Here is a 27,318-nt window from a genome sequence, read left to right on the forward strand (position 1 = left end):
CTCGCCCGTCTCTCTCCTGCCTTCCCCTCTCCTCTGACGTCGCACCTTTGCCCCACCTCACCCCCTTCTCCGCCCCCTCCCCAAGACTCTCCGAGCAAGCGAGATCTAATTAGCAGCTCAGCAAACGGTTGAAGTCGGGGGATAATGGACTGAGGAGTGATGAGTGAATGGCCCGGGAGGTGGGGGCTGCGCCGAGGGATTAGGGGGGCCGAGGAATGTGCGCACTGGTGCTGTGAGTGATCACTTCTGAAGGCCGGGCCTCTTGTCGCTTTAAACCCGTGCCCGGCGCGCCATGATCTAAGCGCACCAGAGGCCAGTTGGCGCGGGTCTTCAGGGGAGCTGTCGGGATCCGCCAGGCCGCGGGGGCGGGGGGGCTTGCGCCCTCGTGGTGCCACCTCAGCGAGCAGTCACCAAACTCGTGGCTTATTTATTTATAATACAAGAGAAACACTACAGTCCATGTTACAGGCGAATTGTGACATCTGTGGTCCCTGTAATAACGTAGTGGCCAGCTGCTCAACTGTAAAACGTTTATTACAGTTGAGTTGTGATGTCTTAACGCCTGCTGCCAGAGTAAAAGGCATGCCAGGGAGCAACATTGCACCCTCCGTTTAAGCAACAAATAATAACTTTTTTTTTTTTTCTTTCTTTTGACAACTTTATTTTTCGAAAAATATATCGGCAGAGATGAAAGTTTTTTGGGACGAGGTTAATTAAAACCATCACAGTTCAAGTATACATCCAGTATAAATACTTACCATGCCCACTAGATAAATTAGGAGCTCATAAAAACGTAATTTGCTTATTTGGAACTGAATCATATCAAAATGTTAAATTGTGCATGACTAAAACCTGCTCTGCCAATTTCAACCTTGTTCTTAATCGGGATTTTCTTAAAGCTGCGTTGTTAGATGCTAAAAGTAAAATTCTTGAAATATCCTTAAATAATTAACACTAAGTCATACCTATGACTGATTTCTGGCTACTGTTGACCGTTTAAAAACTCTTCTAACACCAGTTGATAAACCCTGCACTCTTGGCTTGCTAGAGTTTGTCTAATTCTTTTTGGGCCTGTACCATAAATTTGGTCCCTCAACAAGAAAATGGGATTGAGTCCACTAAGCCAACTGATAACGGCCGGCCTACATGAGCGTATATTTAATGACCTGAAGAGGTTTTTCAAATACAATATCCTGAGGCCTAGCAAAGCCGGGCACATGCAAAAGATGTGTTCTAGTGACTCGTCTGTACCCACACAGTCGTCAGTACTTGCTGTCTCCATAAATGGACCATGTCTTTCGTTTCCATCAACCTGAATCGAAAAAGCATGAACTGATGTTTCAGTGACTGGTTGAAGGATGCTGCTAGATATTCCTGAGCCCGTAAAGTTTTATATAATGTTAAAACAGTCCATGCATGCTGTCTTCTTGCCAATTTTTGTTTATCAGAAATTAGAGACTTCATCTTAGTGACAGCATTTGCCTTCCAATAAAACTCCCCTTTGCCCAGGTTCCACTTTTAGGCATCGAGCAAGCCTAGCACTTTAATGCAGTTGTTTAAGTGATGACCCCAAGTGCCTTTATCGTTGTAACGCTGTTGCTCCTCGATTTCAATCCAACGTAGGTTATTAATGGTACCAATCTCTGCTGCACGCATTCTCCAGCATAATTTAATGAAGGCACATTTACTCTGATGTTCGTAGTTTTTTAAACCCAATTCTTAGCAGACCTGAGCTGGAGATGCTGGTTGTGGAATCCGAAAAACCGATCAGCAGAATAGATATAAATGGCACATTTTTCCCCACCCATATAAATCATTACAGGAAATATAGACACTTTGTTTCCACACATTTAGTACATTTTAAAAAAAATCTAAATTGCCATAAACTAATTCTGATATATTTTTTCCCAAATTTTTTTTTTTTTACTGTTTATTTTTCATGCTATAGATTTTTGTTTTTGTTGGCTGCTTTCTAGCTCGAGGAGTAAGACAAAAACTATTTCTTTTGTGCGCGGGTTGACGTGTGCTCATGTATTATAAGGAATAAAATACCCTCTGCTGTACATTTCAAGGATATTGCAAGTCATTGAGGAGTTCCATGAACATATATGGCCATGGAACTCCATATATCTATATCGCTCTCTCTATATATAAAGAATAGTGTAGTATGACCCATAGGCAGCTTAAATGAGGTATAAAAGTGAATAAACTGTTGGGCCAGTCAGGCAAAGGGCAGTTGTGACATCAAGAAAGAGTTTAGTCTTTTATTTGGAATAGTTGATGCTCTGATGATTTCCTGAACTTTAGGAAGAGCATACAGGGAGTGCAGAATTATTAGGCAAGTTGTATTTTTGAGGATTAATTTTATTATTGAACAACAACCATGTTCTCAATGAACCCAAAAAACTCATTAATATCAAAGCTGAATATTTTTGGAAGTAGTTTTTAGTTCGTTTTTAGTTTTAGCTATGTTAGGGGGATATCTGTGTGTGCAGGTGACTATTACTGTGCATAATTATTAGGCAACTTAATAAATAATTGAAATGGGTATATATTTTTTTTTTTGTTATTACCAGTGAAACCAATATAACATCTCAACATTCACAAATATACATTTCTGACATTCAAAAACAAAACAAAAACAAATCAGTGACCAATATAGCCACCTTTCTTTGCAAGGACACTCAAAAGCCTGCCATCCATGGATTCTGTCAGTGTTTTGATCTGTTCACCATCAACATTGCGTGCAGCAGCAACCACAGCCTCCCAGACACTGTTCAGAGAGGTGTACTGTTTTCCCTCCTTGTAAATCTCACATTTGATGATGGACCACAGGTTCTCAATGGGGTTCAGATCAGGTGAACAAGGAGGCCATGTCATTAGATTTCCTTCTTTTATACCCTTTCTTGCCAGCCACGCTGTGGAGTACTTGGACGCGTGTGATGGAGCATTGTCCTGCATGAAAATCATGTTTTTCTTGAAGGATGCAGACTTCTTCCTGTACCACTGCTTGAAGAAGGTGTCTTCCAGGAACTGGCAGTAGGACTGGGAGTTGAGCTTGACTCCATCCTCAACCCGAAAAGGCCCCACAAGCTCATCTTTGATGATACCAGCCCAAACCAGTACTCCACCTCCACCTTGCTGGCGTCTGAGTCGGACTGGAGCTCTCTGCCCTTTACCAATCCAGCCACGGGCCCATCCATCTGGCCCATCAAGACTCACTCTCATTTCATCAGTCCATAAAACCTTAGAAAAATCAGTCTTGAGATATTTCTTGGCCCAGTCTTGACGTTTCAGCTTGTGTGTCTTGTTCAGTGGTGGTCGTCTTTCAGCCTTTCTTACCTTGGCCATGTCTCCGAGTATTGCACACCTTGTGCTTTTGGGCACTCCAGCGATGTTGCAGCTCTGAAATATGGCCAAACTGGTGGCAAGTGGCATCGTGGCAGCTGCACGCTTGACTTTTCTCAGTTCATGGGCAGTTATTTTGCGCCTTGGTTTTTCCACACGCTTCTTGCGACCCTGTTGACTATTTTGAATGAAACGCTTGATTGTTCGATGATCACGCTTCAGAAGCTTTGCAATTTTAAGAGTGCTGCATCCCTCTGCAAGATATCTCACTATTTTTGACTTTTCTGAGCCTGTCAAGTCCTTCTTTTGACCCATTTTGCCAAAGGAAAGGAAGTTGCCTAATAATTATGCACACCTGATATAGGGTGTTGATGTCATTAGACCACACCCCTTCTCATTACAGAGATGCACATCACCTAATATGCTTAATTGGTAGTAGGCTTTCGAGCCTATACAGCTTGGAGTAAGACAACATGCATAAAGAGGATGATGTGGTCAAAATACTCATTTGCCTAATAATTCTGCACTCCCTGTAGAGGAAAGGAGGGTGCATGTTCTGGGGAGGCGGGGGGTATGAATGGATTCGGCCACTTAAGCATTTTTACTTTCTACAGTGAAATATGCAGTGGTTTGGGGCGGCAGGCCTTTGTTCTCTGGACAAAAACTGTCGATTTTTAAATTGCCCCTATTGCAACATATGGGGCCACTCCAGCCCCTGGTGAAAAGGGGCCGCCAACTGGGTTGTGTGCTCAGTAGAAAATAATCTTTTTTTGCTACAGCTCTCAGGCTTTTGGAAAAACTACCCAGTCTACCAACTGTGCCAACTGTTCTTTAAAAAATAATAATAATAATAATTATTATTATTTTATTTTATCTATTTATTTTGGGATTGTCTCCTGGTTTGTATCTAGCTCAACAAGTTAAACGCTAACATCTGTGCGCAAGCTGCTGTAAAAGTTCAGAGTTCTTTCATAGAAGGCCTTGCATTTTAGATGTATTTGTACAAGGCACGTTAAGTGAGGCAGTTACTTGGTGCCATGAGAGAAATGACCGATCTTGATTATGGAACAAGGCCACCTCGTGTCGACCTCTGAAAGATGAGAGGCTGAGTAGGCGTGTTAGGGGTTCAAATGCAGATCGTTGCACGGGATGTATTAGTCCGTTGAAAGTCTTGTATCCTCGAAATTAGTTTACAGTGGTGTGATATTTAAATTAAAATACCCCGTCTCCCCCTTCCAACATCTTCTATCTAAACAAGCTGGCCTTGAGGGAATCATTAGGTCGAGCTTGGAAGTTCTTATATTGTGCAAAACGAGTTCCAGCCAGACCTTAGACACTGGTTCACAAGCCATGCTGACTCTGCCTGTTGGAAACGCCCAAAAGTGTTTTTAATTCAGAATATTTCTGAACCCAACCTCTAGATATCACAGCACACTATAAAACAAGCATTGGCAAATCCAATAGTGTTGGCTTTAATTTGACAAGTCATGTAAACAAATGCTATTTATAAGCATTAAAGCAGACCAATTTGGCTTTGCCAATGTTGGACGAAACTAGCAAAAAAAGATTGCCTTCCGTACAGAAAGTATTCAGAAAATAAGGAATTAAATGCAAGAGAAAAATCATGGTAACGGACTGTACTGTTCACATCTACAAACGTCCTTATGTGTTGCAATCAAAGCACTTCCTGGGAGGAGGAATCATGCTCCAAACAGCCGGATGCAGGAGGTGAGATGCTAAAACTTCTAGGCGGACACAACACCCTCTCTACGGATGTCTTAAAGAACTGGTAACAATACGTCTAGCAGGCAGCTGTATTCTTAAGCCAGACCCAACTATTGTTGCAGGTAAATAAGTATGTTGCCATCTGCCGCTCTCCTCTGGGTGGTAGTGTTGGTGGGTGTCTCTTGGACAAGTTTAAAAGACTGATTTATATTTCCCCATAACTGCTTTGCTTGATGTACTTGTAAACAAAATTATTCTAACCCTTATCACTAAACTGAGATTCAGACTTCAGTTTCAGCATCTTCTCATCCTGCAGTTCCATAACCCGAGTTAGGTGGGAATCCTGGCATGCCAAAGTGGCAAGCATTCACCAGGGTTAGGGTGCTTTGGAGGGCAACACATGTGCCGTTCTCTTCACACCTTGATACCTTATCGCAAATGGAAAGTTATATATTTTTTAGGTATGTGCAATAAAATAAAATGTATTTATTAGTAAGTTTCATAAAACAACTGTCTGGTCACTTAAGAGCCCCTGATAAGTAAACTAAATACATTTGAACTTTTTTTTTCTCCATTTTTACTGAAATGAAAAACGCAGGTTGACATTCGGCTGCAGACAGACCTGGGATGGTGATGGTTAGTTTTTAAGATTAGCGCTAGACTTGGCTTAGTGGCTAGAGTCGTAGAGCGGCGTGGGCTCAGCCTTAACGTAAGTCTTGCATTTTAAGTTTAGGGTCAGGACTTGCCTTCAGCCCAGGGCACGGTGTTAGCCAAACTGAGTTTGCTAATAGGCTGAACCCCGAAGATTAGAGTGAGTGACAGGCTTACTTTAAAGTTGGTTCTTATTTTTCTGTTGTATGTGTATTTTGTTTGTGTAAACTTTATCGACAAATAAAATAATTCAGTAACAATTAAGCTAAACCTCTAAGTTGCAGTGTAGCGTGCTGTTATGAACCAACCGCCTAAACGATGAAACGTAAAGCAAATAACTGTTGAAACCATAAACCAATAAGACCTATTCTGATTAGAAAAGCTAAATTGCATTATTAAATTAAGACAGTTGAATAAAAATTAGTACACGCCAGATTGGCTTCTTGTAATATAGATTTAAAATTGGAATCCTTGAGCGGGACAATAATTTATTAATTGTTGATTTCTAGCTAATCGCTCCAGACTGCTGTACCATAGCTGGGTTTCTGTTTTGGAAGGGACATCCCTTTCTAGTATGTAAAGCGATGAAAACCCCATTATGGAGCTGTCTACCGCCATATTTTCTGTTTATGCAGCGATTGCTTTTGGAGGCCTAGTTGCATCAAAACGTTTTTTTTTTTGTTTTTTTTTTTGTTTTTTTTTTTAATGTAGTTTTTGTTTTTAATAGCTTTTTTTCGATCACTGGTATGCCCTAAATCCTGATATTTTATTTGCCTTGCAACTAAAAAAGGAAGTGACCTTTTTAAACAATGTGTACAATGGTGTGAAATCGCGTGCTGTACTAGGGCACGTGCTCTGGGCAGGAGTCGTCTTTGCCACTGTAGCCATCTGTGCTGGCTTTCGCACACCGGGTAACCATCTGATGCATTTATGGACCCACGCCCCTCCCCGCATTTTATAGCAGTCAGAGGCATGCAGAGTACAGGATTTCACGAGCACGGGGGTCAAAGGCCAAGCGTCTCTGCCTCCTGGGCACGCTTGCCCGAATGTTCCCCAGAGGAGACTTCCGGAATGTGTTGGGTTGTGTGTTACCAAGTTCAGAGTTGTGCGTTTAAAGGTACAGACATCTGAGGGGCGGTGCATGCTGGGAGATGGGACATGAACGGCCCCGTATCACGCGAGGACACGTGATGGGCCGCCCGGGGTGTTCGGTATCTGAGCCCCAGTTGATGGTTCAGGGTGACGCAGTAAACTAGGTGCACAGCTGGAGGAGACCTGGTGAGGGACTTCCACTGTACACAACTCTGGCTTGTCCGCCCCTGGAATCTGGTCCAGTTTCGAAGCTGACACACCGAATGACCCAGAATAGACTATACCTGGTGTGGTGTTCCTTGCTCTCGACGTCATATCCGGTGTATTTGTTTCAGCCCTGAAAACCCACTCTGCATTAATGTCTTCTTCAGGGGGCTGTATGTGGTGTATTCTGTCCACTGTGGAGCTTTCATGGAGAATATTGTTTGCACTGCTGTCTGGTTGCGTTCCAGTTCTGAAGGATGGAGTCCAGCTCCGGTGGCCACACTAGGATTATTAAGTTGTGCAGTGGAGGTCGCATCAGGACCACAGTACCCAGTTGTTGGTGTAATATCTGGGCCAGGAGGCCGCATCTGATTCACTTCTGGGAGCATCATCTGGGGTACAGGGAGTGCCATACGTCTGTTGTGCAGCTCTGTCTGGTTCTGAACATCACATCTTAAGAAGGTTAGAGATTGGTTATTGCAGAGCAGCCTGGGAATGTTGGTGGGCGAGATAACTACTCCCGGGTTGGCGCAGGTCGGTTGGAGGCCTCTCAGGCTAGTGCAGGTCGGTTGGAGGCCTCTCAGGCTAGTGCAGGTCGGTTGGAGGCCTCTCAGGCTGGTGCAGGTCGGCGGCAGCCCACCGCCCTGGTGCAGATATTGTGGTGCAACTTGGCTTGTGTATGTTTTCTTATTTTATCCAATTTTATTTACTTATTTTTTTTAACATAGTCCCAAGAGGGGGAGGGTCACAACTGCGAACAGGTGCACTCTGCAAGGAGTGGGCGGGATTTAATAGCTTTTCTGTTTTGAATCCATGACAGTCAGTTAAAGGGCGACTTTCCAGTAAAGACCTAGGTGGGCCGAGCTTTGAAGGCAGAAACACTTGGGGTCAGATCCACAAAGGTAAACTTGGACCAAAAGTCTAAGTTTACAACCTTTTGTATTCACAAAGGTAAGTTACAAGTAGTATCTTTACGTCCGCGTTCCAGGACTGCAGAGATTCCACTCGGCTCCTGGAGTGTAATCTCGCACTCGACGCATATATCTGCTCAGATTGTGGAGATTCTGTTCCTCCGTGTGGAGATTCTGCACTCTCCTCCGTGTGGAGATTCCGCCAGAGTGCAGACGTCAAGATACTACTCGTAACTTAACTTTGTGAATACCGAAAAGTAGTCAAATTTAGATGAAAAGTCTTAACTTAAACCAAAATTCTAAGGTTACCTTTTGTGAGACGGGTATAAATGTATTTAAAATGGCCGGAGCAGGCTGGTGGGACAATAGTGCTGAGTCAGCAGCGGTAAAGCTGGCGACCACTTGGGGCCACCGTGTGGCTGCTGACGGGTCCAGGGCTGGCTTGCGCTAAGGAGAACCCAGTCAACTGCTGAACTTGTCTCTAGTAGGCTCAAAAGTCACACCCAGGGCGGCTGGGAGGATGAAAAGAGCCACAAGTTTTTGTGGGTGATGAGTTCTGAGTTTTATGGCGACTCTAAACCTGGTTTAGGACCTGTCCTGGTATTTTTAGCCTTGGACACGCGTTGGGTTAATAGACAACTGTTAACTAAACACACTGGCGCGTTCCAGGGCCTCTGGTGGTTTAGGCGGCCATTTTCAGGAAGATAAAGCGCTCTCTGCTGGTCCTTCTCTCATAGGCAGGTGGGCGCTTCAAGCCTCTCGGAGGGGTGTGTAGTAGTTTGGTGCAGCTCAGCCAGTTATACCCTCGCTCCAAGCGTGTACCCTAAACTGACTTTGCCTTCACATCCTGCCAGGGCTGATTCTGCCTTTTATCCTTCGCATACCGAAGAAATCTGAGCACCCTGCAGGAGTGTGGAGGAATTGTTGGCTTTTACAACTTTAGGGAATAACTCTTTCTTCATCAGTGTTAATCAGAGGTGTTTAGGGTTTTCTTTTTATACTGTTTCTGTGCTTTTTATGACGTGGTGGTCGGCATGTGTTTAGTCTGGGACTTGCACCCTGTGGGCGGAGGCAGACACGCCCTCGGTCATAACTGATCACCAAGCTGTAAACAAAACATTTTACGCGCGGAGATTGGCTGACAACGCTGATGACGTGTAGGGGCGTGGTTGGGTTTATGCTAGGCACATCTTGTCTACCTGTATTATCCAGTGCCAGCCATGCTCTCCTTCTATACAATAACCTGTGCTCTGTCTTTTCTTCTCTTGCAGCCACATCAAATGGCACCTTTGAAGGCCTCGAGAACCGGGAAGGGGGTGTCTGCCAGTCCAGGTCTATGAAGATCGTAATGAAAGTTGGCCAAGGTAAGCCCCCCTCAACTGGGCACAGTTTGCTAATCCCAGAAAAGGCTTTAGTCTTGTGTGACTGACTTGGAGAGGTTCCCCGAGCTTGAGTTTATTAGTCAACCCCTTCCCCCCCCCCCCCCCCCCACCCCCTCCAGTTCATGTGTCGAAGTCACCATTTTGTGCTGCTGTTACTCCTGACACTCGAAGTATGAAGGCCGCCTGCAGCCCTCCCGACCTTCTCATCTGCCCCCTTGTGAGCAGCAGCACTGGGCTGATGTTTACCTGAGAGCAGCTGGGTATCAAACCAGCAAGTATTTATTTACTTGTTGAGTGAACTATAGCAAAAGAAGCAAATATGGTGTCCTGCACAACTCAACCGCAGGAACATCTTCATTGTTAAAGACCACCTGCAACAAACGTGGAAATGTGGTCTCTTCAAAGAGCAGAAAACGATTAATTTAACATACAGGAGTGGTTCACATTAGTACATCAGATTATATCAGTGCATTGAAGTATTTTTTTAATGATTTTTTTTTTCGTACAGCGCACATCTTGAAGTTGTGTACTTCAAGGTGCTGTTGTGTGATAATGGAGGAAAAGGAGGCAAAGTAAAATAAAACAATTGCCTTGGATCACACAGTGGCGTCAAGTGGGGAAGCCAGGATTGATACCAGGTTTTCTGATTTCCCATTCTGCAGTTCGATTTTATTCAAATTAAATGACTAAGTTAGTACTGAAGTACCCTTGACTCTCACCAGGTAGCGATAGCAAGCAGAGAAGGCTTACCCCAAGGTGCGGGAGGGTTTCAGTATAGCGCAGTATTGTCACGTCTGTCTTTCCTAGATACTAGCGGCTTAATTTAGGACACTGTGCAATGATCCCCTCAACTCCTCACTGTCCACTCCATGTAGATGCTTACTTCCCCTACGCCCACCTTATAACAACCTGCCCACCCTGCTGGTATCCGTGCCGCCCTTGGTCCTACTGCACACCATACTTTTTGGTCCCTGGGAAAATGCGAGTACCCATGTCGTACAGCGACACAACCTACCCCTTCCAACCTCCTCAGCCCATGACTGCAGCCTCCAGCGAGTGGCCACCGGCTTCAGCGAGGAGGCATGGATCTCTGGTGCATGCCAAGGACGCATTCACCAGGACGGGGGGCTGGCGTCCCTTCCAGTAGGGGAGCTTGGGCAGACCACGAGGTGCCAACTGTATGCGTTGTTAGTGGTATGGTCGCTTAGGCAGAACACGAGGTGCCCACAGGAGGCGTTACTTCCTGTTGGACCGCTTGTCAGTTCACTTGGTGCCCACTGGAAGCATTCTTTTCAGTATGGCATCTTGGGGAGACCACTGGGTGCCCTTTGGAGGTGTTGCTATCAGTATAGCCGCTTGAGCTGACTTGCGGGTGCTTGGAGGCATTACTTCCGGTATGGCCTCTTGGTGTTGTCCACCAGGTGCCTGCAGGAGGCGTTACTTCCGGTATGGCCTCTTGGTGTCCACCAGGTGCATGCAGGAGGCGTTACTTCCGGAATGGCCCCTTGTGCATGGTACGAGGTGCCCCTGGGTGTGGTGATGGAATAAGGGTCTGTTTAATGATCTCCCAGGCTTTGATTTATCTCAGAACCTGTGAAGTGGTTGCCTGGTTTCCCATCGACCCAGGCATGGCAACCAATTGATTTCTGTTTAACCCCCATTAATGATTAGAGGCCTCTTCAGCCTGTGATGGACGGGGGCTCCCCGCACCCGCCACGTGAGCGGGTTAAGGCTCGTGGCTGCCCCCTACGGCGGCGCTGCTGATAATCCTGGAGGCAGGAATCCTGTATAGCGCTCTCTGTATAGCGCTCTCTGTTTGAAGCATCCCACCGAAGCGCTTACACTACAGAACGACGTCTGGTCCGGTTTGTGGAGGCCCATAGCGAGTGGGGTGAAGGAGAATGGATCTGGGTGAGGATATTTAGGGGGTGAGAGTGCCCCGGGACTCCCACCTTTCACCTGCACAATAGATGCTCCTGAGCTGCACTGGAAACCGCTGCTTTACAGGTCTCAGAGGCCAGATGTGCGACCTCCACAGATCTCGCTGGAAGTGGGATATGTGGGCATTTTGTTTCCAAAGGCTTAGAACGGAAGCAGCCAGGCGCAGCCCCAACACTCGTGTCTCTGTTGGGGTTTCACTTGCTGCGTCTTTGTGAACCCCAGTTCTGTGGATTGTGATTGGGGTCACTGGCGGTAAACTTTGCCCCAGTGGTTTCTCATGATGCTGCGACTACAGCTCTTGCCACATAAGCCACCGTCCGTGCCATTTCCAAAAATATTGTTTGTAGCTCAGACCTTAGTTTAAATAATAAAATGCTTCCCATGCGGTGTCGCAGGGCCGCAGACCTTTTGCAAAGATGAGCACGTCCCCTTCATTGGGAGATTTCCGTGTTCGGGTGATAACCTGATGCCAGTTTAATGAAACTTTTGCCAAAGGCCGTATTTGTGTTCAAATGGAGAGATCATATTGGCACAGAACCTGCCGCATTATGTCACTTCAGCAGGATTTCGGCCTCCATTGCAGCATAATTCCAGTGGCTTTAGTTAGTGTTCAGGACAGTGTTACAGCAAGAACAGTGACTGAGGCCCGGTCTCAAGGGGCAGTATTGTAAGAGGGGGTACATCCCCTGTGGTTATCGTCTCCACTGACGCCGGTTCTGTGGTTCTGGACCAGTTATGTGGTCACTGGCCGCCACCGCCTCCTGTCTGCCGGAGTAGCACTCGCTGAACTCCAGAATGTGAGCTCCAAGCCCGACGCCGGACTTAAGCGCATACTCAAGATAAGTGTTCTCGCTGGTATATCCGTGAGCTGTGCAAGCTTCCCTCGCTCACAAGTACAGCGGAGCAGATGCGCCCGCTTCCTCCCTCCCTCCCTCACTCAGAAGTATAGCAGAGCAAGCGTCCCTCACTCACAAGTGCAGTAGAGCAAGGTTCCCTCACTCACAAGTACAGCAGAGCAGCTGTGCAGGCGTCCCTCACTCCCAAGTGCAGCAGAGCAGCAGTGCAAGCTTCCCTCCCTCACAAGTACAGCCGAGCAGCTGTGCAAGCGTCCCTCCCTCACAAGTACAGCCGAGCAGCTGTGCAAGCGTCCCTCCCTCACAAGTACAGCCGAGCAGCTGTGCAAGCTTCCCTCCCTCACAAGTACAGCCGAGCAGCTGTGCAAGCTTCCCTCACAAGTACAGCCGAGCAGCTGTGCAAGCTTCCCTCACAAGTATAGCCGAGCAGCTGTGCAAGCTTCCCTCACTCACAAGTATAGCCGAGCAGCTGTGCAAGCTTCCCTCACACAACAGGTTCAGAAAAGCAGTAGAACATGCGTGTAGCAGGGAGCAGCAGTGCAGGCTTAGCTTGTATACGTGTGCAGCAGGCAAAGCAGAGTAGCAGCAGTGCAGGCTTAGCTTGTATGCGCACGTAGCAGGTACAGCAGAGTAGCAGCAGTGCAGGCTTAGCTTGTATGCGCACATAGCAGGTACAGCAGAGTAGCAGCAGTGCAGGCTTAGCTTGTATGCGCACGTAGCAGGTACAGCAGAGTAGCAGCAGTGCAGGCTTAGCTTGTATGCGCACGTAGCAGATACAGCAGAGTAGCAGCAGTGCAGGCTTAGCTTGTGTGTGCACATAGCAGGAACGGCAGGGGAACGGCAGTGCAGGCTTATCTTGTGTGTGCACATAGCAGGAACAGCAGGGGAGCAGCAGAGCAGGTTTAGCTTGTGTGCGCGCGTAGCAGATACAGCAGAGTAGCAGCAGTGCAGGCTTAGCTTGTATACGCACGTAGCAGGTACAGCAGAGTAGCAGCAGTGCAGGCTTAGCTTGTATGCGCACGTAGCAGGTACAGCAGAGTAGCAGCTGTGCAGGCTTAGCTTGTATGCGCACGTAGCAGATACAGCAGAGTAGCAGCAGTGCAGGCTTAGCTTGTGTGTGCACATAGCAGGAACGGCAGGGGAACGGCAGTGCAGGCTTATCTTGTGTGTGCACATAGCAGGAACAGCAGGGGAGCAGCAGTGCAGGCTTAGCTTGTGTGCACGCGTAGCAGGCAAAGTAGCAGCAGTGCAGGCTTAGCTTGTATACGTGTGTAGCAGGTACAGCAGAGTAGCAGCAGTGCAGGCTTAGCTTGTATACGTGTGTAGCAGGTACAGAAGAGTAGCAGCAGTGCAGGCTTAGCTTGTATACGTGTGTAGCAGGTACAGCAGAGTAGCAGCAGTGCAGGCTAAGCTTGTATGCGCGCGTAGTAGGCACAGTAGCAGCAGTGCAGGCTAAGCTTGTATGCGCGCGTAGTAGGCACAGTAGCAGCAGTGCAGGCTTAGCTTGTATACGTGTGTAGCAGGTACAGCAGAGTAGCAGCAGTGCAGGCTTAGCTTGCATGTGCACATAGCAGGAACAGCAGGGGAGCAGCAGTGCAGGCTTAGCTTGCATGTGCACATAGCAGGAACAGCAGGGGAGCAGCAGTGCAGGCTTAACTTGTATACGTGCGTAGCATAAGTGCAGGCTTAGCTTGTATGCGCGCATAGCAGGCAAAGTAGCAGAAGTGCAGGCTTAGCTTGTATGAGCACGTAGCAGGAACTGTAGGGGAGCAGCAGTGCCGGAATAGCTTGTTTGCACCTAGCAGGTACTGCGGGGTATCAGCAGTGCAAGCTTAGCTTGTGCATGCACATAGCAGGTACCACAGGGTAGCAGCAGTGCAAGCTTAGCTTCTATATGTGCATAGCCTGTACCTCGGGGTAGCAGCAGTGCAAGCTTAGCTTGTGCATGCACATAGCAGGTACCGCAGGGTAGCAGCAGTGCAAGCTTAGCTTCTATAGGTGCATAGCCGGTACCTCGGGGTAGCAGCAGTGCAAGCTTACCTTGTGCATGCACATAGCAGGTACCGCAGGGTAGTAGCAGTGCAAGCTTAGCTTGTGCATGCACATAGCAGGTACCGTGGGGTAGCAGCTGTGCAAGCTTAGCTTGTGCTTATGCATAGAAAGGAACAGCAGGGTAGCAGCAGTGCAAGCTCAGCTTCTATATGTGCATAGCCCGTACCGCGGGGTAGCAGCAGTGCAAGCTTACCTTGTGCATGCACATAGCAGGTACCGCAGGGTAGCAGCAGTGCAAGCTTAGCTTGTATATGGGTACCTCTGGGTAGCAGCAGTGCAAGCTTACCTTGTGCATGCACATAGCAGGTACCGCGGGGTAGCAGCAGTGCAAGCTTAGCTTGTATATGAGTACCGCGGGGTAGCAGCAGTGCAAGCGTAGTCATTGGTAAATGCTTTACGTTTGTCCCTCCTTGGGGCCGTTTTGTTACCGCCTTGCAGACTGCCCCTGTTAGATGGATAATTGCACGATTTGCCAGTACCTGTGACTGAGAGCGAACTTCTTTTTCCTTTCGTGTCTCTCCTTCGTGCTCATGCTCCTGGCGGCCGTGGCGCTCTGAATCCGCTCGCTTATGTCGACTGTGTTCAGTTTCATTTTCAATTTAAGTGGCAAGAAAAGTCCAGTTAGGAATTTACAACGCTAATAGCTCGAACTCGAGCAAATGTGAGACCCGTTGCGTTGCAAATGCTTGTTTGCAGTTAATGTCCTAAATCCAGACGTGGGTGTTGTGCTGACTGCCATAGGACTCAGAGTATGTCTTACAGGTGAAGCCCAGGAAGGCCTGGATTTGCCTGAGGTTTTGTTCCCATCTGGAGTGCGCCGGGCAGTTTGCTCGAACTGTTCCGTTAGAGCAGAACCATGACTGATTTGCCAATGGCTGGTCTTTATCTAGTACTGCAGAGTGGGTTCAAAATGATGGAGTGGAATGCGCCCTAAGCAGTCACCAGTAGTTGATATGAATTCAAGCATTCCCTCATCATATTCCTGTTTGCATGGAAACCCAACAGAAGGCACGGGGCGCACCCCAGCCACGCCCCTGAGCCTTCTTTCTGTGTCTCCTGGTTCTCTGTGACCTTTGCTGCCACCCCGGGGTGAAAAATAGGGGTTACTGCCCAGTGCCTGGCTTACCAGGTGACGTCTGTACCTTCTCTCCTCCGGCGGTGACTGGTTCATGGTGGGTGTGCCCTGCCCCGAGTTCAGGCAAGGCACAGACCGGAACTAGATCCCTCCCACGTCACCATGCAAAAGCATGCTTCCTTTCAGTGCACTGATAGTCTGTAATCACTCTCTCGTTTCTGTCCTCCGCAGATCCAAGCACGTACGTCCCAGAGCAGACGACGACCATTCGGCTGCTCAAGGAGGTGGACACCCCAGGGAAGGTCGCTACAGTGGGGCCCAGGATTCGGGGCCCAGTAGAGGACTCTGGAAAATCAGGTACGTCGAAGAGCCCTGGTTCGGCTGTTGTGCTGTGTGCATCAGTGGCTGCCTGAAGAGGGGGGCGTGTCCTTCCAACCCGGAAGTGGCAATGTACATCCTTGCACATACTCACCACAGGGGCAAAATGGGCACCTTTGCGCGCCTGGAGTGTGGCCTGGGCACCTTTGCGCGCCTGGAGTGTGGCCTGGGCACCTTTGCGCGCCTGGAGTGTGGCCTGGGCACCTTTGCGCGCCTGGAGGGCACCATGTGCATCTTTGCACATGCAGGCCTATAGGGGGGGCATGGGCATTCTTGCAGACCTCGATGGGGTGCATGGGCACCTTTGTACATGCAGGCCATGGGGGGGGGGCGGGGAGGGGTCAGCATGAGCCTTCTTGTGCGCACTGCATGCAGTATGTGGGGAGCTGAGAATGCAGACTGAGGTACCTCGCCAGAGCTGTGCATTGGTATAGTTTTTGTAGTGGATAAGTTGAGGCATCAACAAACCGAAATTGGGGTGCACTAGCAGAGCTGCGCTGGTTCCGTTTTGTGTTGGGGCCTACACTTGTCGTTGGAACTGAGGACCACGGCTGAGGTGCACTGACCATATTCTTCAAATGATGCATGTCAGGACTGAGGTTGCTACTCCTGTGTCCCCCCCGCCCCCCCCCACACACACACACACACCTTGCACGCCCTCTAGGCTGCCCCAGAAGCTTTTGCCTATCTTTAGCTGCAGGTACGTTATAATTACACTTCTTAGCTGCTAATCCGGGAGCTTTATGGGGGAAGCCGGGTCCCTGGAAAGTTACATTCTGAGCCTTTAAAGACCCGAGGAATGCCACTCTGCCCTGTGTGTTAGGGAGGGGGAGCATTAGCGCCTGGAAGGTCTCTCACCCCGTGCCCTGCTAAAGGTTGAGGAGCCTTAAGGCGGGAAGACTTCCTGGGGCGGAGCTCACTGACCAAGGAGGGATCATTGCGCCCTACAGCCTCCCCCCCTCCCCCCCCCCCCCCCCCCCCCCCCACACACACACCTACCTCATTGCACCTTGAACCCATCTCCATGCGCAAATGTTGCACTTTAGAGCACAGTAACTCAAACTGCCCCACGCTCCCTCAGCCTAAGGGCTGTTTTGCAGAGGGAATCTCTTCTGGATTCACATGTTGTGCATTATTCCGTCATCTAGTCCAAAGTAGTAGTCCTTTATCGTTTTCTATTTTTGTTTGCGTGTTGCTGTTTCTATGTCCCACGTACAGCATGGCACATTGCTGCCCCCTGCTGGAGGCGCAGTAAGGTGACTGCATTCTGTTGCAAGGACCCCCCTGATCCTTCAAGAAATCTAGGAATTTTGCGAAAGCCAGCAGGAGGAGCTACCCTAGTAAGCAGGATCCATTGGATTACTCTGCCGCACTTCACTAATTTTTTGTATTAAAACAATCTGTCGGACAATGTACTGCGAAATCGATCTGTTTCAGGTTTAAATATGGTTCCTAAATAACTTGTCTTCTAGGCGCTACCAGGGGCAGGTAAAGATTGAGGCTATAGATGAGACTCTGTAAGGAGGTCACTTCATTTTCTTTTGGGTGGGGAGAAGAAAATCGGCCCCTTCATCTCCCCCCCCCCCCTTTCTCAAAAAGGGTGCCCTGTTTCCCCAGTATTAGAACATAGAAATGTAGAGGGGGTCTTGGCATACTAAAACTACTAACCTGAAACCATTCTTGCTTGATGTTTGCTTGTGGCACAGTTTCCCCTTGTCCGGTAGCATTAATACTTCTACGCCCAGTAGTAATTCCTACTAGTCACAGCCAGAGTCTTTCCTACTAATACTTCTGTAGTGTTAGTACTACAAGCAGCACCCCTACAAGGGCTCCTACTAGTGTTACAGCCAGGGCTGTGGCCCCCATTAATACTTGTGTAGTGTTAGTACTGCAAGCAGCGCCCCTACAAGCGCTCCTACTACAGCCAGGGCTCCTCACCCTACTAATACTTCTGTAGTCTTATTACTGCAAGCATCACCCTCTACAGGGGCTACTACCAGTATTACAGCCAAGTTTCCTCAGCCTACTAATACTTCTGTAGTGTAAGTACTGCGAGCAGCGCCCCTACAAGTGCTCCTACCAGTGTTACAGCCAGGGCTCCTCACCCTACTAATACTTGTGTATTGTAAGTACTGTGAGCAGCGCACCTACAAGCGCTCCTGCTGGTGTTACAGCCAGGGCTTCTCACCCTACTAATACTTCTGTAGTCTTAATACTGCAAGCAGCACCCTCTACAGGGGCTACTACCAGTATTACAGCCAGGGCTCCTCACCCTACTCATACTTGTGTATTGTAAGTACTGTGAGCAGCGCACCTACAAGCGCTCCTGCTAGTGTTACAGCCAGGGCTCCTCACCCTACTAATACTTCTGTAGTCTTAATACTGCAAGCAGCACCCCCTACAAGGGCTCCTACCAGTGTTACAGCCAGGGCTCCTTACCCTACTCATACTTGTGTATTGTAAGTACTGTGAGCAGCGCACCTACAAGCGCTCCTGCTAGTGTTACAGCCAGGGCTCCTCACCCTACTAATACGTCTTTAATCTTACTACTGCCAGCAGCGCTAGTAACAATATCACCAAAGTAAGAACATTTTTTCCTAAAACATTTCAAGTTCGGAGAGAATTTTAAAAAGTCGAAATTAAATCTCTGATGGCCATTAACAATATATCTAACTTTGGGAAAACTTTGCCTCCGACCCCACCCTTTTTAAAAAAAAAAAAAAAAAAAAAAAATTCTAATTAATCCCTTTCCGTTTCAGTAATTTTGTGGTGATTCTATCACTGTTTGCTTTTCACCCTTAAACACTAGATCTTCAGGGTTTTTTCTCAAGAGGTGTGGCTCCCGGGTGGCACGCCCCACTATACAAGAGATAAGCCAGTAGTGTAGAGGTGCTTTGTGGACCATACCAGAAGTTTGCGGTTGCCACTTACTACCCCGCGCCCTCATCCACAGGCAGTAACCTAGTAAGGAGGCCAGGACAGAGGTCCATGTACCAGGTCGCATTGCTGGAGCATGAAAACCTGGGTTTGAATGCATGCTAGGTGCAATGTCTGGGATTCCGCTTGCGATGGTTGGGGACGCCTGGCGCGACGCCCCATTGTGCATAACTTTGTCTGTCTGGCCCACCAGGATGCGTGATGCGAGTTTCTTTTGTAGAATGAATGCCATTGACAGTATATATTTTTTTCCCTCCAGAAACTGTCAACCAAGAAGAAAAGAACACACCATCGGCCGGTGATGGCTTCTTCAGCTCCAAAGTGGCAGTTTTTGCAGCCATTGGTGCCGGCTGCATCATCTTCCTCCTCATCATCATCTTCCTCATCGTCCTTCTGCTGAAGATCCGCAAGCGGCACCGGAAGCACACCCAGCAGCGGGCGACTGCTCTCTCGCTCAGCACGCTAGCCAGCCCGAAGTGCAGCGGCGGCAACGCCGGCTCCGAACCGAGCGACATCATCATCCCGCTACGGACTAGTGAGAACAACTACTGCCCACACTACGAGAAAGTGAGCGGTGACTACGGGCATCCAGTCTACATCGTGCAAGAAATGCCACCACAGAGCCCGGCCAACATCTACTACAAGGTCTGAGGGCGCCTCCCCCTTTCTGCCCAATTTCTGCACTCCTGCCCTCCTTGTGGTGGTAGGGAGGGTCATGTGCAACCCACAAGCGGCTGGGACATTGGTGGGCCGTGGAAAGGAGAGCCGCTGGCCCCTACTTTAACCTTCCTCTGCAGCACGCCCTAAGGGGAGGCAGGGGAACAAGGAGGCTATGAGGGTAATTGATGGCTGCGGACTGCATTGAGGCAAACACTCCAGCTTTCTTTACTCCTTTTTATATGTAGGTTTTTAGTTCTGGAGGTGTAGCTTCACTAGTCTAGCACTGGTGGCCACCCATGCCTCACCACTTCTCCAGCCATTGGCCTACTACTGCTGGGACTAGAGCGTTGGCGGTTCCAGGCCCAAGAAGCCGATGACCTGGGGAAAAAACACCTGCCTGAGGCTCGCCGTCAGTGGTCGAAACCAGGGATTCGAGAAGGGGGAAGAGACTTCCTAGATAAACGAGCACCGCCAACCCTCTGCGGTCAGCAGGTACATCCTGTGGAACGCTGTAAAGGACTGGACAAACGAGGGGCAGAGTCTCCAGTACTAGGCAGCACCTCCCGCCCAGGTCAATGAGCCAATCACAGACCGACCCACCTTAATTTCTCTGTTCGATTTAACTTCCTTTTGCGTTCTTCTGAGCTTTGCCATTCGGCTAAATAGTAACCACCCCAATCATGGATTGACTCCTCCTGTAAGACTTGAGGGATCCACCTGGTTGCTCGCCTCTCATATTTGGGGCATCTGCTCGATTGGTGGCATAATGGTACTGTTGGGCACCAGGAATGGCCTTGCTCTGTCAGCAGCATTGGCGCCTAGCTTTCAAGGGCATCCGGTTTACCATCTGCAGACGGTTGGATGGTGGTCCCCTTCTCCAGAGCATACCAGGGTCTGGTGCCCAACGGCTTGGAACTAACATGGAACGTTGTCTGTGAAGCGTAGAGATCTGAGTATTTCAAGCACTAAAGATGAAAAATGTCTCTGGCTATCAATGTTTGAAAGTTGTGGGGCTGCTTTTTAAACCTTTAACCCTCTCCCTCCACAAACCTGTTTTTATTCTGGGTATATTAGCAGTGAGCTTCTGTTCTTCCACTTTCAGATGCAAGCAGGGCACACGCCTTGAAGGGAACCTTTTTACACTACGTTTGGGCTGTGCTGTTCTCTGCCCAGGGTATAGTTCCCCCTTACTCCTATAGTCTGTCAAAGGGGGATTTGTTCCACTCCTTTAGGGTGGGCCACAGGCACTCCCCTCTTGTGCACAGGTAATGTTCTACTGTGCGCTTTTTTGCACAACAAGCCTTCTCCTCTCACCCCAGGCTTCACAGCCAGCACCTCACCACCTCTGCTGCTCCTTCACACCCACCTTCGATCATGGTTCTTTCTTAGGGTTACATCAAAGTTTTTGGAAGCTAACATTATCAAATATTCTCCAGGGTGGAGAAAAGTCAGTGTGCATGTGTGTTTCTTCTCCTGCAAACATCTCAACGTGGAGTTCTTCTCCTGCAAGAACCCCCAGAGACCTTCCCTCGAAACCCAGTACTCATGTCCACTGTACAAGAAGGGCCTTGAACACCCAGAAAGTCCAAAAAAAGAATTGGAGCAGGTCAGGGGTATCACAATGGGTACATAAGTTTCCACACAGGTGCAGTTCTCAGATGGAGGAACCAACCCATGGTCCAAAACACTGATCGAACAAGAATCTCCTGAAGGTGGACAGATGGTCAGACAATCTGGTTTTCAGGTAGCAATGTCCCAGTGGCCTTCAGTCTATAACTATTAAAAGTGTTACCTTTCTAATCGAGCAACACAGAAACCCAAAAGTTAAGAACTGTTTTCCAGGCTTGAGGTGCTATGGAACTCCAACATGGTGGGCGCCCCATTTTTGAGGGCGGGCACTGGCGGGTATTTTAGAGGGCCTTGCATTAGCCGAAAGAAGCATTGATGTCTCTTGGGGCTTTTTGTTATGGCCTCCTACCCCACGACAGCTGATCACACCGGTCTTGTATGTTGTGTAGGGGAGACAAAACTGACAATCCGTGTCAGCTTCTGATAGACCAGTAGTGGCACATCCCAAGTTCACCCTGGTTGTGTAACCTTTCTTCATCCTGGTTACACTTAGTCACATAGTCATGGCACTTAAGGGACTCCTTCTCTTGCATTCTCCCGGCCTTCTCCATCACTTATTTCCACAGGTGCTACAAATGCATTGGGCATGTTTGGCACTTTTTTGGTTCACTAACTGCACTGAGTTGTACTTTCCCTGAAAGAAGGGAAATATCTGTGCTTCTCTGTGTATTATCTGTAGATTTTACATCTTCTCACACCCAGTAGACATGGCCATGCCAGTAGGCGGGACCCCATAAGTGTTGCATTAAGGCGCACAGTGTGGTGAGCCCTCCATTTTAATGCGACGATGATGGCTGGCTGTTTATACTGGGTTAAAAATTCATCATCTCTTTAGCCCCAGTCTTGTCTTTACTCCACATGCGCACTTCAAAAATAACCTAACTTGCAGCAAGATTGGCTGTACCCACAGTGTTTGCAAATGGTCTCTTGGTTTTCACAGCAGGGAAACAGATGGGAAAATGAGTGAATGTATGCACAACTGACAGCCCTCAAAAATCAGATGTTGATCTTCCCATCCCTGGTCTCCAAATCTAAAGACATTTGGTCACTCAGTGAGCCAATTTAGGCGGGATCTACAGTTCATAAAGAAATATATCTACCTTTTTGATCAAATGCTCACCTATTTCTAAGGAAGGCTGTTCCCCAAGTTACATTTCCCTGACTAGGCCACAACGAATAAATTAGAAACACATTTGTTTTGCATTTCCCATTATGGGTGCATAGGTAATGTAAGCTTCTGTAAATATAGATAAGTGAAATCTAACTTAATATACCTTCTATTCTCATTCTAAAATATTAAAGCAAAGCAAACAACTTTGCACTCCCTGCCCTCCTTTTAATTTTACATTTGTGTGCTTTGTAAATATCTAGAATTTTTTAAAATATTGTATAAAGCTATTTTGTATGGACGCCAAATTATTTTCTGGTGCATTTTTCTTAGAAAAAGACTCTAAAAAGAGAAAAATCTGTACATCATCGATCTGTATACACCTGCATGAGAATGTGTCATTCCGCTTGTTTTATTCTCCACTGGCCTGTCGGTTTTAGTTCTGTCATTGGCCCTTGCGTAGCCCCGCCCAAGTGCCTTCTGCTCATTGGCAATCGTGGTGTTTGATGCTGCCTTAAAGGGGAAGGGCACATTTATTCTGCCTCTCCCTTTGCAATTCAGTAATTGTAATGAGACAAAGCTCACCAGGTTAAGACAAAACACTAATAAATTTGCCTCATCGGACACTGGACAATTCCATGCCCCAAATTTGCCCAGATTTGTAAAAATAGTTTGGTAACTTCTGTACCGTTTTATTAAAAGAGCAAAACCCCACACATTAAATCTTGATCTGGTCTCCCATTTCATGTAAGTGATGTTAATACCATGTCGTGGTCTGCGCTTAAAATTGTCATTTCCATGAAATATTGCACATTTAAAAAAAGTGTGATGCTTAAGTAAAGTTGATCTCCGGACACTGCTGCAGTAAGAAGACACTAAGGGTGCGTCCGTCCCCTCCTTTGAGGCAGCATAAGGCCTGCATTGCATGATAGGTGGGCTTTCTTCAGCTCCTTGCCATTTTGCAATTGTCTTGGCGGCTAATCATCATACAAGTTAGGTGTGGGCTCAGTCACCTCTTTGGAAAAGTTATTACCATCTTTGCTAATTTCCTACAGTAATAGTTTCACCTCCTTTTCACCTCCCATCAAGATGTATCAAAAACATAACACTAACCCTACCAGAGAAGTAATGCAGGCAGTGGTGTTGCACGGAAATACTCCTGGGGCAAACTTGTGCTATGTAGTTCATGTTTTCATCCATAGTACTCCCACGTCCCCTCGTTATCTAGTAATTGATATGCTCTGCTAATCACCTCCTGGTTGCAACGATGCCTGCAGTTCGCTTGGTTTGCAAAGCCTGTGCTCTGAGGAACGGCGTTGACCCCTATTGCGTCCTTGGAAAACAGTTGGACCATCCTCATACATTTTGACTTAAATAGCAATAATCACCGGCGGGCTATGCCTTAACCGTAGTTTATGCCCTGGCTGGGTCACCCTCACACATGACCTTTTCCATGCTGTATAAACGCATCATGTTTAACTTCCAAAGTCCTTTTTGAATGACCAGAGAGATTTTGGGCCACCAAAGATGCCCTTCACTCTTGGGGCACTGGACTCTTCTGATCTCTCCATCAGTCCAACAAACATCTTTAAGAGTGTCAGTGGAGAGACCGGGATAGTTTCCGGTCACGGAGACGAGGCTAAACACTCCATTCAAGTTTCCAGTATTTGTTATTGTTGGTGTGCAAAAGGAAGAAGCAAAATGTGAGAGAATATTTTATGGTCTCTTTTAAAGGCAAGGTTATCTAAACTGCATAGGAAAGAGGCTGTGCTCCATAGGAGCCAACAAGTGTGTAGTGAAACATACTTATGATGCCACAGCCGCCTTTCCTGGAAAGAAGCGTATGCTTTCCACTGTTCCCAGTTTGTCACAGGCTAGTTCGGTGGTGGGTTCTATTCACAGCACTGTGGCAAGCAAGTCTGCTGAATGGGAGTACAAGAGGCAAAAAAAAGCCCTGCCCCCGCTTCACCATCCCACCTCTCATAACCCCTCCCAACACATACACACAACCTATCACTGCTAGGGCTGCTGGTTTTCAAACTACCTTCTAACACCTCTGTGACACCCACAAAACTGCACTTGACCCAGCATGCCTGATCCTCCATTGCCTCCAAAATAGGTTTTCTTTCCCCCACGCAGTTCCCCACACTGTATTTGTTCCAGGATATCAATGGGCATTTAAAAATGTTATTTTGTAGTGTACATTTCAGATAATTAGACACTGCACCCTCTTATCTCTGCACATTTGCAGCCCATGTGGCTTGCCTAGACTTGCACAAATCCGGCATGGTGCACTTGACTCACTAAAACATTCACACTTCCTTGCTACCCCTAACCGGCTGTTTCTCTCGTTTAGAGTCCCCTACACTTGTAGAACCCTCACTGGGTCTGTTCATCTGTCACCTCGGTCCAAAGTTCTCAGTATTTTGTAGCACATAATCACATTTCAAGAACGCAGAGGCGAAGGTCACTTGTTTTATTTTGCATTGTTTTACATAGTATTTCAATGTCCAACCTGTTTTATTTGTACTGTTAAGCTGCAACTTGTCCCCCAACATCATATCACCAGTACTCGAGCCAGTGGAGTTGGATTGTAATTCCACTGGGCCATGTTGGAAACCTGTTATATTGTTAAATAAAGAGTTTTTTCCTATGGAAATCGGAGACTGTCTTCCTTTCAAAGGGCTTCACCTTATGCCACCCTTTCCCTAGTTTCATCCTCACTAAACCTAGTGTAGACAATGCTAAAGTTGTGTTCTTTCACAGGCGCAGGATGCAGTTTATTTAATTTAATGTAATTTTGCCAAGTGCTACACATATTGAAGAAGTAGTACCAAAACCGCGTGAACTGTACAGCTCATACTGTGGCCACTTCTATGAAGCATCAGAGAATTGAAGGAAAGGACCAGAAGGTGAATGTTTAAAAGGATACACTGAAAAATTAACAATGGAAATCCGGACTACCAAAAAAGATGGGGAACTCAATGACTTTTGAAGAATTGAGAGGAACGTAACAGTGTGGGGGGCGAATAGTGTGATGCGGGGGGATAGAAACTGAGAGAACAAGATGGGGCAGCGCGACAGAGAAAGAACGATAACGTTAGAATAATGGCTTGCATTGTATGTGGGCCCCCATCCTTTCCCTTGGAATGTTCCCATGTTCGCACATGTTCCTGCCTCAAAATACGTACCTCATTGTTTAGGTGTTTAAGATTTGTTGAAAGTGGTTTCACTCCTGCACAGCTCTGTCCAAAGCAGTGGGTTCAAATGTGTCTAGTGTTTGTTCCAATCCTAAGAGTCATGGGGGGGTGGCTGCATGATGAATTTACGCATCCACCGGAAAGCAAGGGTGAGCTGGTACTGTAACATAATATATTTTTCTTGTACTATTTAACGGAGATGTTGACATCAAAAATAAGTTAAATGAGGCACAGGAACAGTGATAGATCTGCCACAGGTCACACATTTGAAAAATTACGGAAGCAGAAGGTAAAATAGAGCGAATGCACACACGTCCGAATCTGATGGCAGAGAGAACAATCTAACAATGGAGTAAATGCTCATGTGCATTATCACCAAGGGAGGAGTCACTCTACCTCGTGACTCAAGACTTCTTCAAAGAAAAACAACTTGCACAACTCCAAATCCAACACTAGATAGCAGGAGTAGGCAGAGCATCTGAATCTACATCACTACATGCCACGAACAGATGCGTGCACGTTGAGTAACACATTCCTTTCCACACATCCTCCCTGAGGTGAGATAAACAGACGTCAGCTGACCAACAGCTGAAGCTCTAACTCACTTGATCGAGTCTTAGCCGGCAGATCCTGAGTCCTTTTTGGCCAAGACCACAGTTGCTACTGGCCTTAGCGGAAGGTGTCCAGAACAGCATAGCCCACCTGGTGTATGGTTTTTGTTATCAAATAAAGCATCCTGCTATCGGAAGAGAATTTTGAGCGGGTTTATTCTCCCCATCACAGGGCTTGTCCCAGCCAATCAAAACAATGGCCGGTGCAGTTGATCCCTGGAATGTTCCAAGGTAAAAGGAAATGGAGGTTGGAAGAAGGACGTAACCATTGAGAAATTATTCACATGGGTAAGGATGCTTCAATTCCTCTGTGCCTAACAAACTAGGTGCATTAAACAAAAAAGCAAAGCAGCCAAAGATAAACACATACCATTGGTGAAGAAGGTTCATGGAGATTAGGTTGTAAGATAAGCATTATGCTACTTGGGTGCAGCATGGCCATCCTGGAGTGTTTGTCTCCCTTCCCTTGAAAAGACAGATGTATGGTTTGTACATCTGAGGGTAACCGCATACCTAGTTGTATTTTGACACTCTGTCCGTACTCCAGGTGGTTGGGTTTGGAAATTGTTTTAGCAGTAGTAGTCTTTTTTTTTTTTTCTTTCAGAGGGGGGGGGGGGGTTGGTGAAGCATTTGGTGCTTGGTCCATCCTCTGTGACACCCTCCCTGGAACCTTTTCTCCCACCTGCCATCTTTAAGGTTATTTTTTTTCTGCTGTTGGGTCTGGAAGCATTGGGAAGATCTCCAAATCTGAAGAGGATTAGGAGAAGCAGACAGGGTTTTATTTTTCTTTGCGTGAAGGATAACCGAGAAAAAAATCAGAACTCCGAACTTGTCATATCGATGACACAAAGTAGGTGGATTTTATTTATTTTAGATGTTAAAAAAGAGAGAATGCCGAGACTATAGTGGGCTCCCTGTTTGATCTAAGATGGAGAACACACCATCACATTTCTACCCAAAATGCTGCCACAAGTTTGCACAGAGGGACAGCCATAAGGTTTGTAACCTTTGTCTGCCTATAGACTATGACTCTGGTTCCTGGGAGGCCTGCGCTGAATTTAAGTCGAAGATGCTAGAGTCAACACAAGCAGAGGCGTGCACGCCACACTACGCAGGGCGCGAAAGACACTACTTCACTCTGAGAATTGGGGCGGTTGAGTCAGGAGGAAGGTAACACCACTGTGGAAGTAGAAGGTGAAGACTATCTAAAAAGACATCGACATCGAAAAAGAACACAAAACCAAAGGAGAAACAAAAACTCAGACGGGTAACCCGGAAAAGATGCTGATAGTAGAGTGACAAACAGACTCACGAAAGATGAAATCAGCCTTGTTGCCGAAGAACTCAGGCCAAAGGCAAGACAAAGCACAAAGAACCCCTCGGGTCTCATCTAAGGATACCGCAGGTGCTAGAAGTGCTGAAAAGACTTCAACATTGAAGGACTAAGGAAGTTGAGAAAAAGAAAAGACCGCAGCTACGACAATAGCAGCTGAAGCATTGATGTATAAGTGATGGAAGTTGAGCGAGAGAACAAATGCGGAGAAACTCGAACCAACCCTT

At 47.3% G+C, this 27,318-nt stretch overlaps 1 protein-coding gene across 1 annotated transcript in view; it reads left to right on the forward strand.

Moving 5' to 3' along the window:
• The window catches only part of EFNB1 (ephrin B1), a 111,386-nt gene extending 86,780 nt beyond the window's left edge, over positions 1-24,606 (forward strand). The window contains exons 3-5 of the mRNA XM_069210001.1: positions 9,203-9,295; positions 15,467-15,592; positions 18,810-24,606. Of these exons, the coding sequence (XP_069066102.1) occupies positions 9,203-9,295; positions 15,467-15,592; positions 18,810-19,201 (611 nt within the window). The 3' untranslated portion in view covers positions 19,202-24,606. The remainder of the gene's footprint in view (positions 1-9,202; positions 9,296-15,466; positions 15,593-18,809) is intronic.
• The last annotated feature ends 2,712 nt before the right edge of the window (positions 24,607-27,318 follow it).

This window comes from Pleurodeles waltl, chromosome 2_1 (genome assembly GCF_031143425.1).
Source record: "Pleurodeles waltl isolate 20211129_DDA chromosome 2_1, aPleWal1.hap1.20221129, whole genome shotgun sequence".
Classification (NCBI taxonomy): Eukaryota; Metazoa; Chordata; class Amphibia; order Caudata; family Salamandridae; genus Pleurodeles; species Pleurodeles waltl.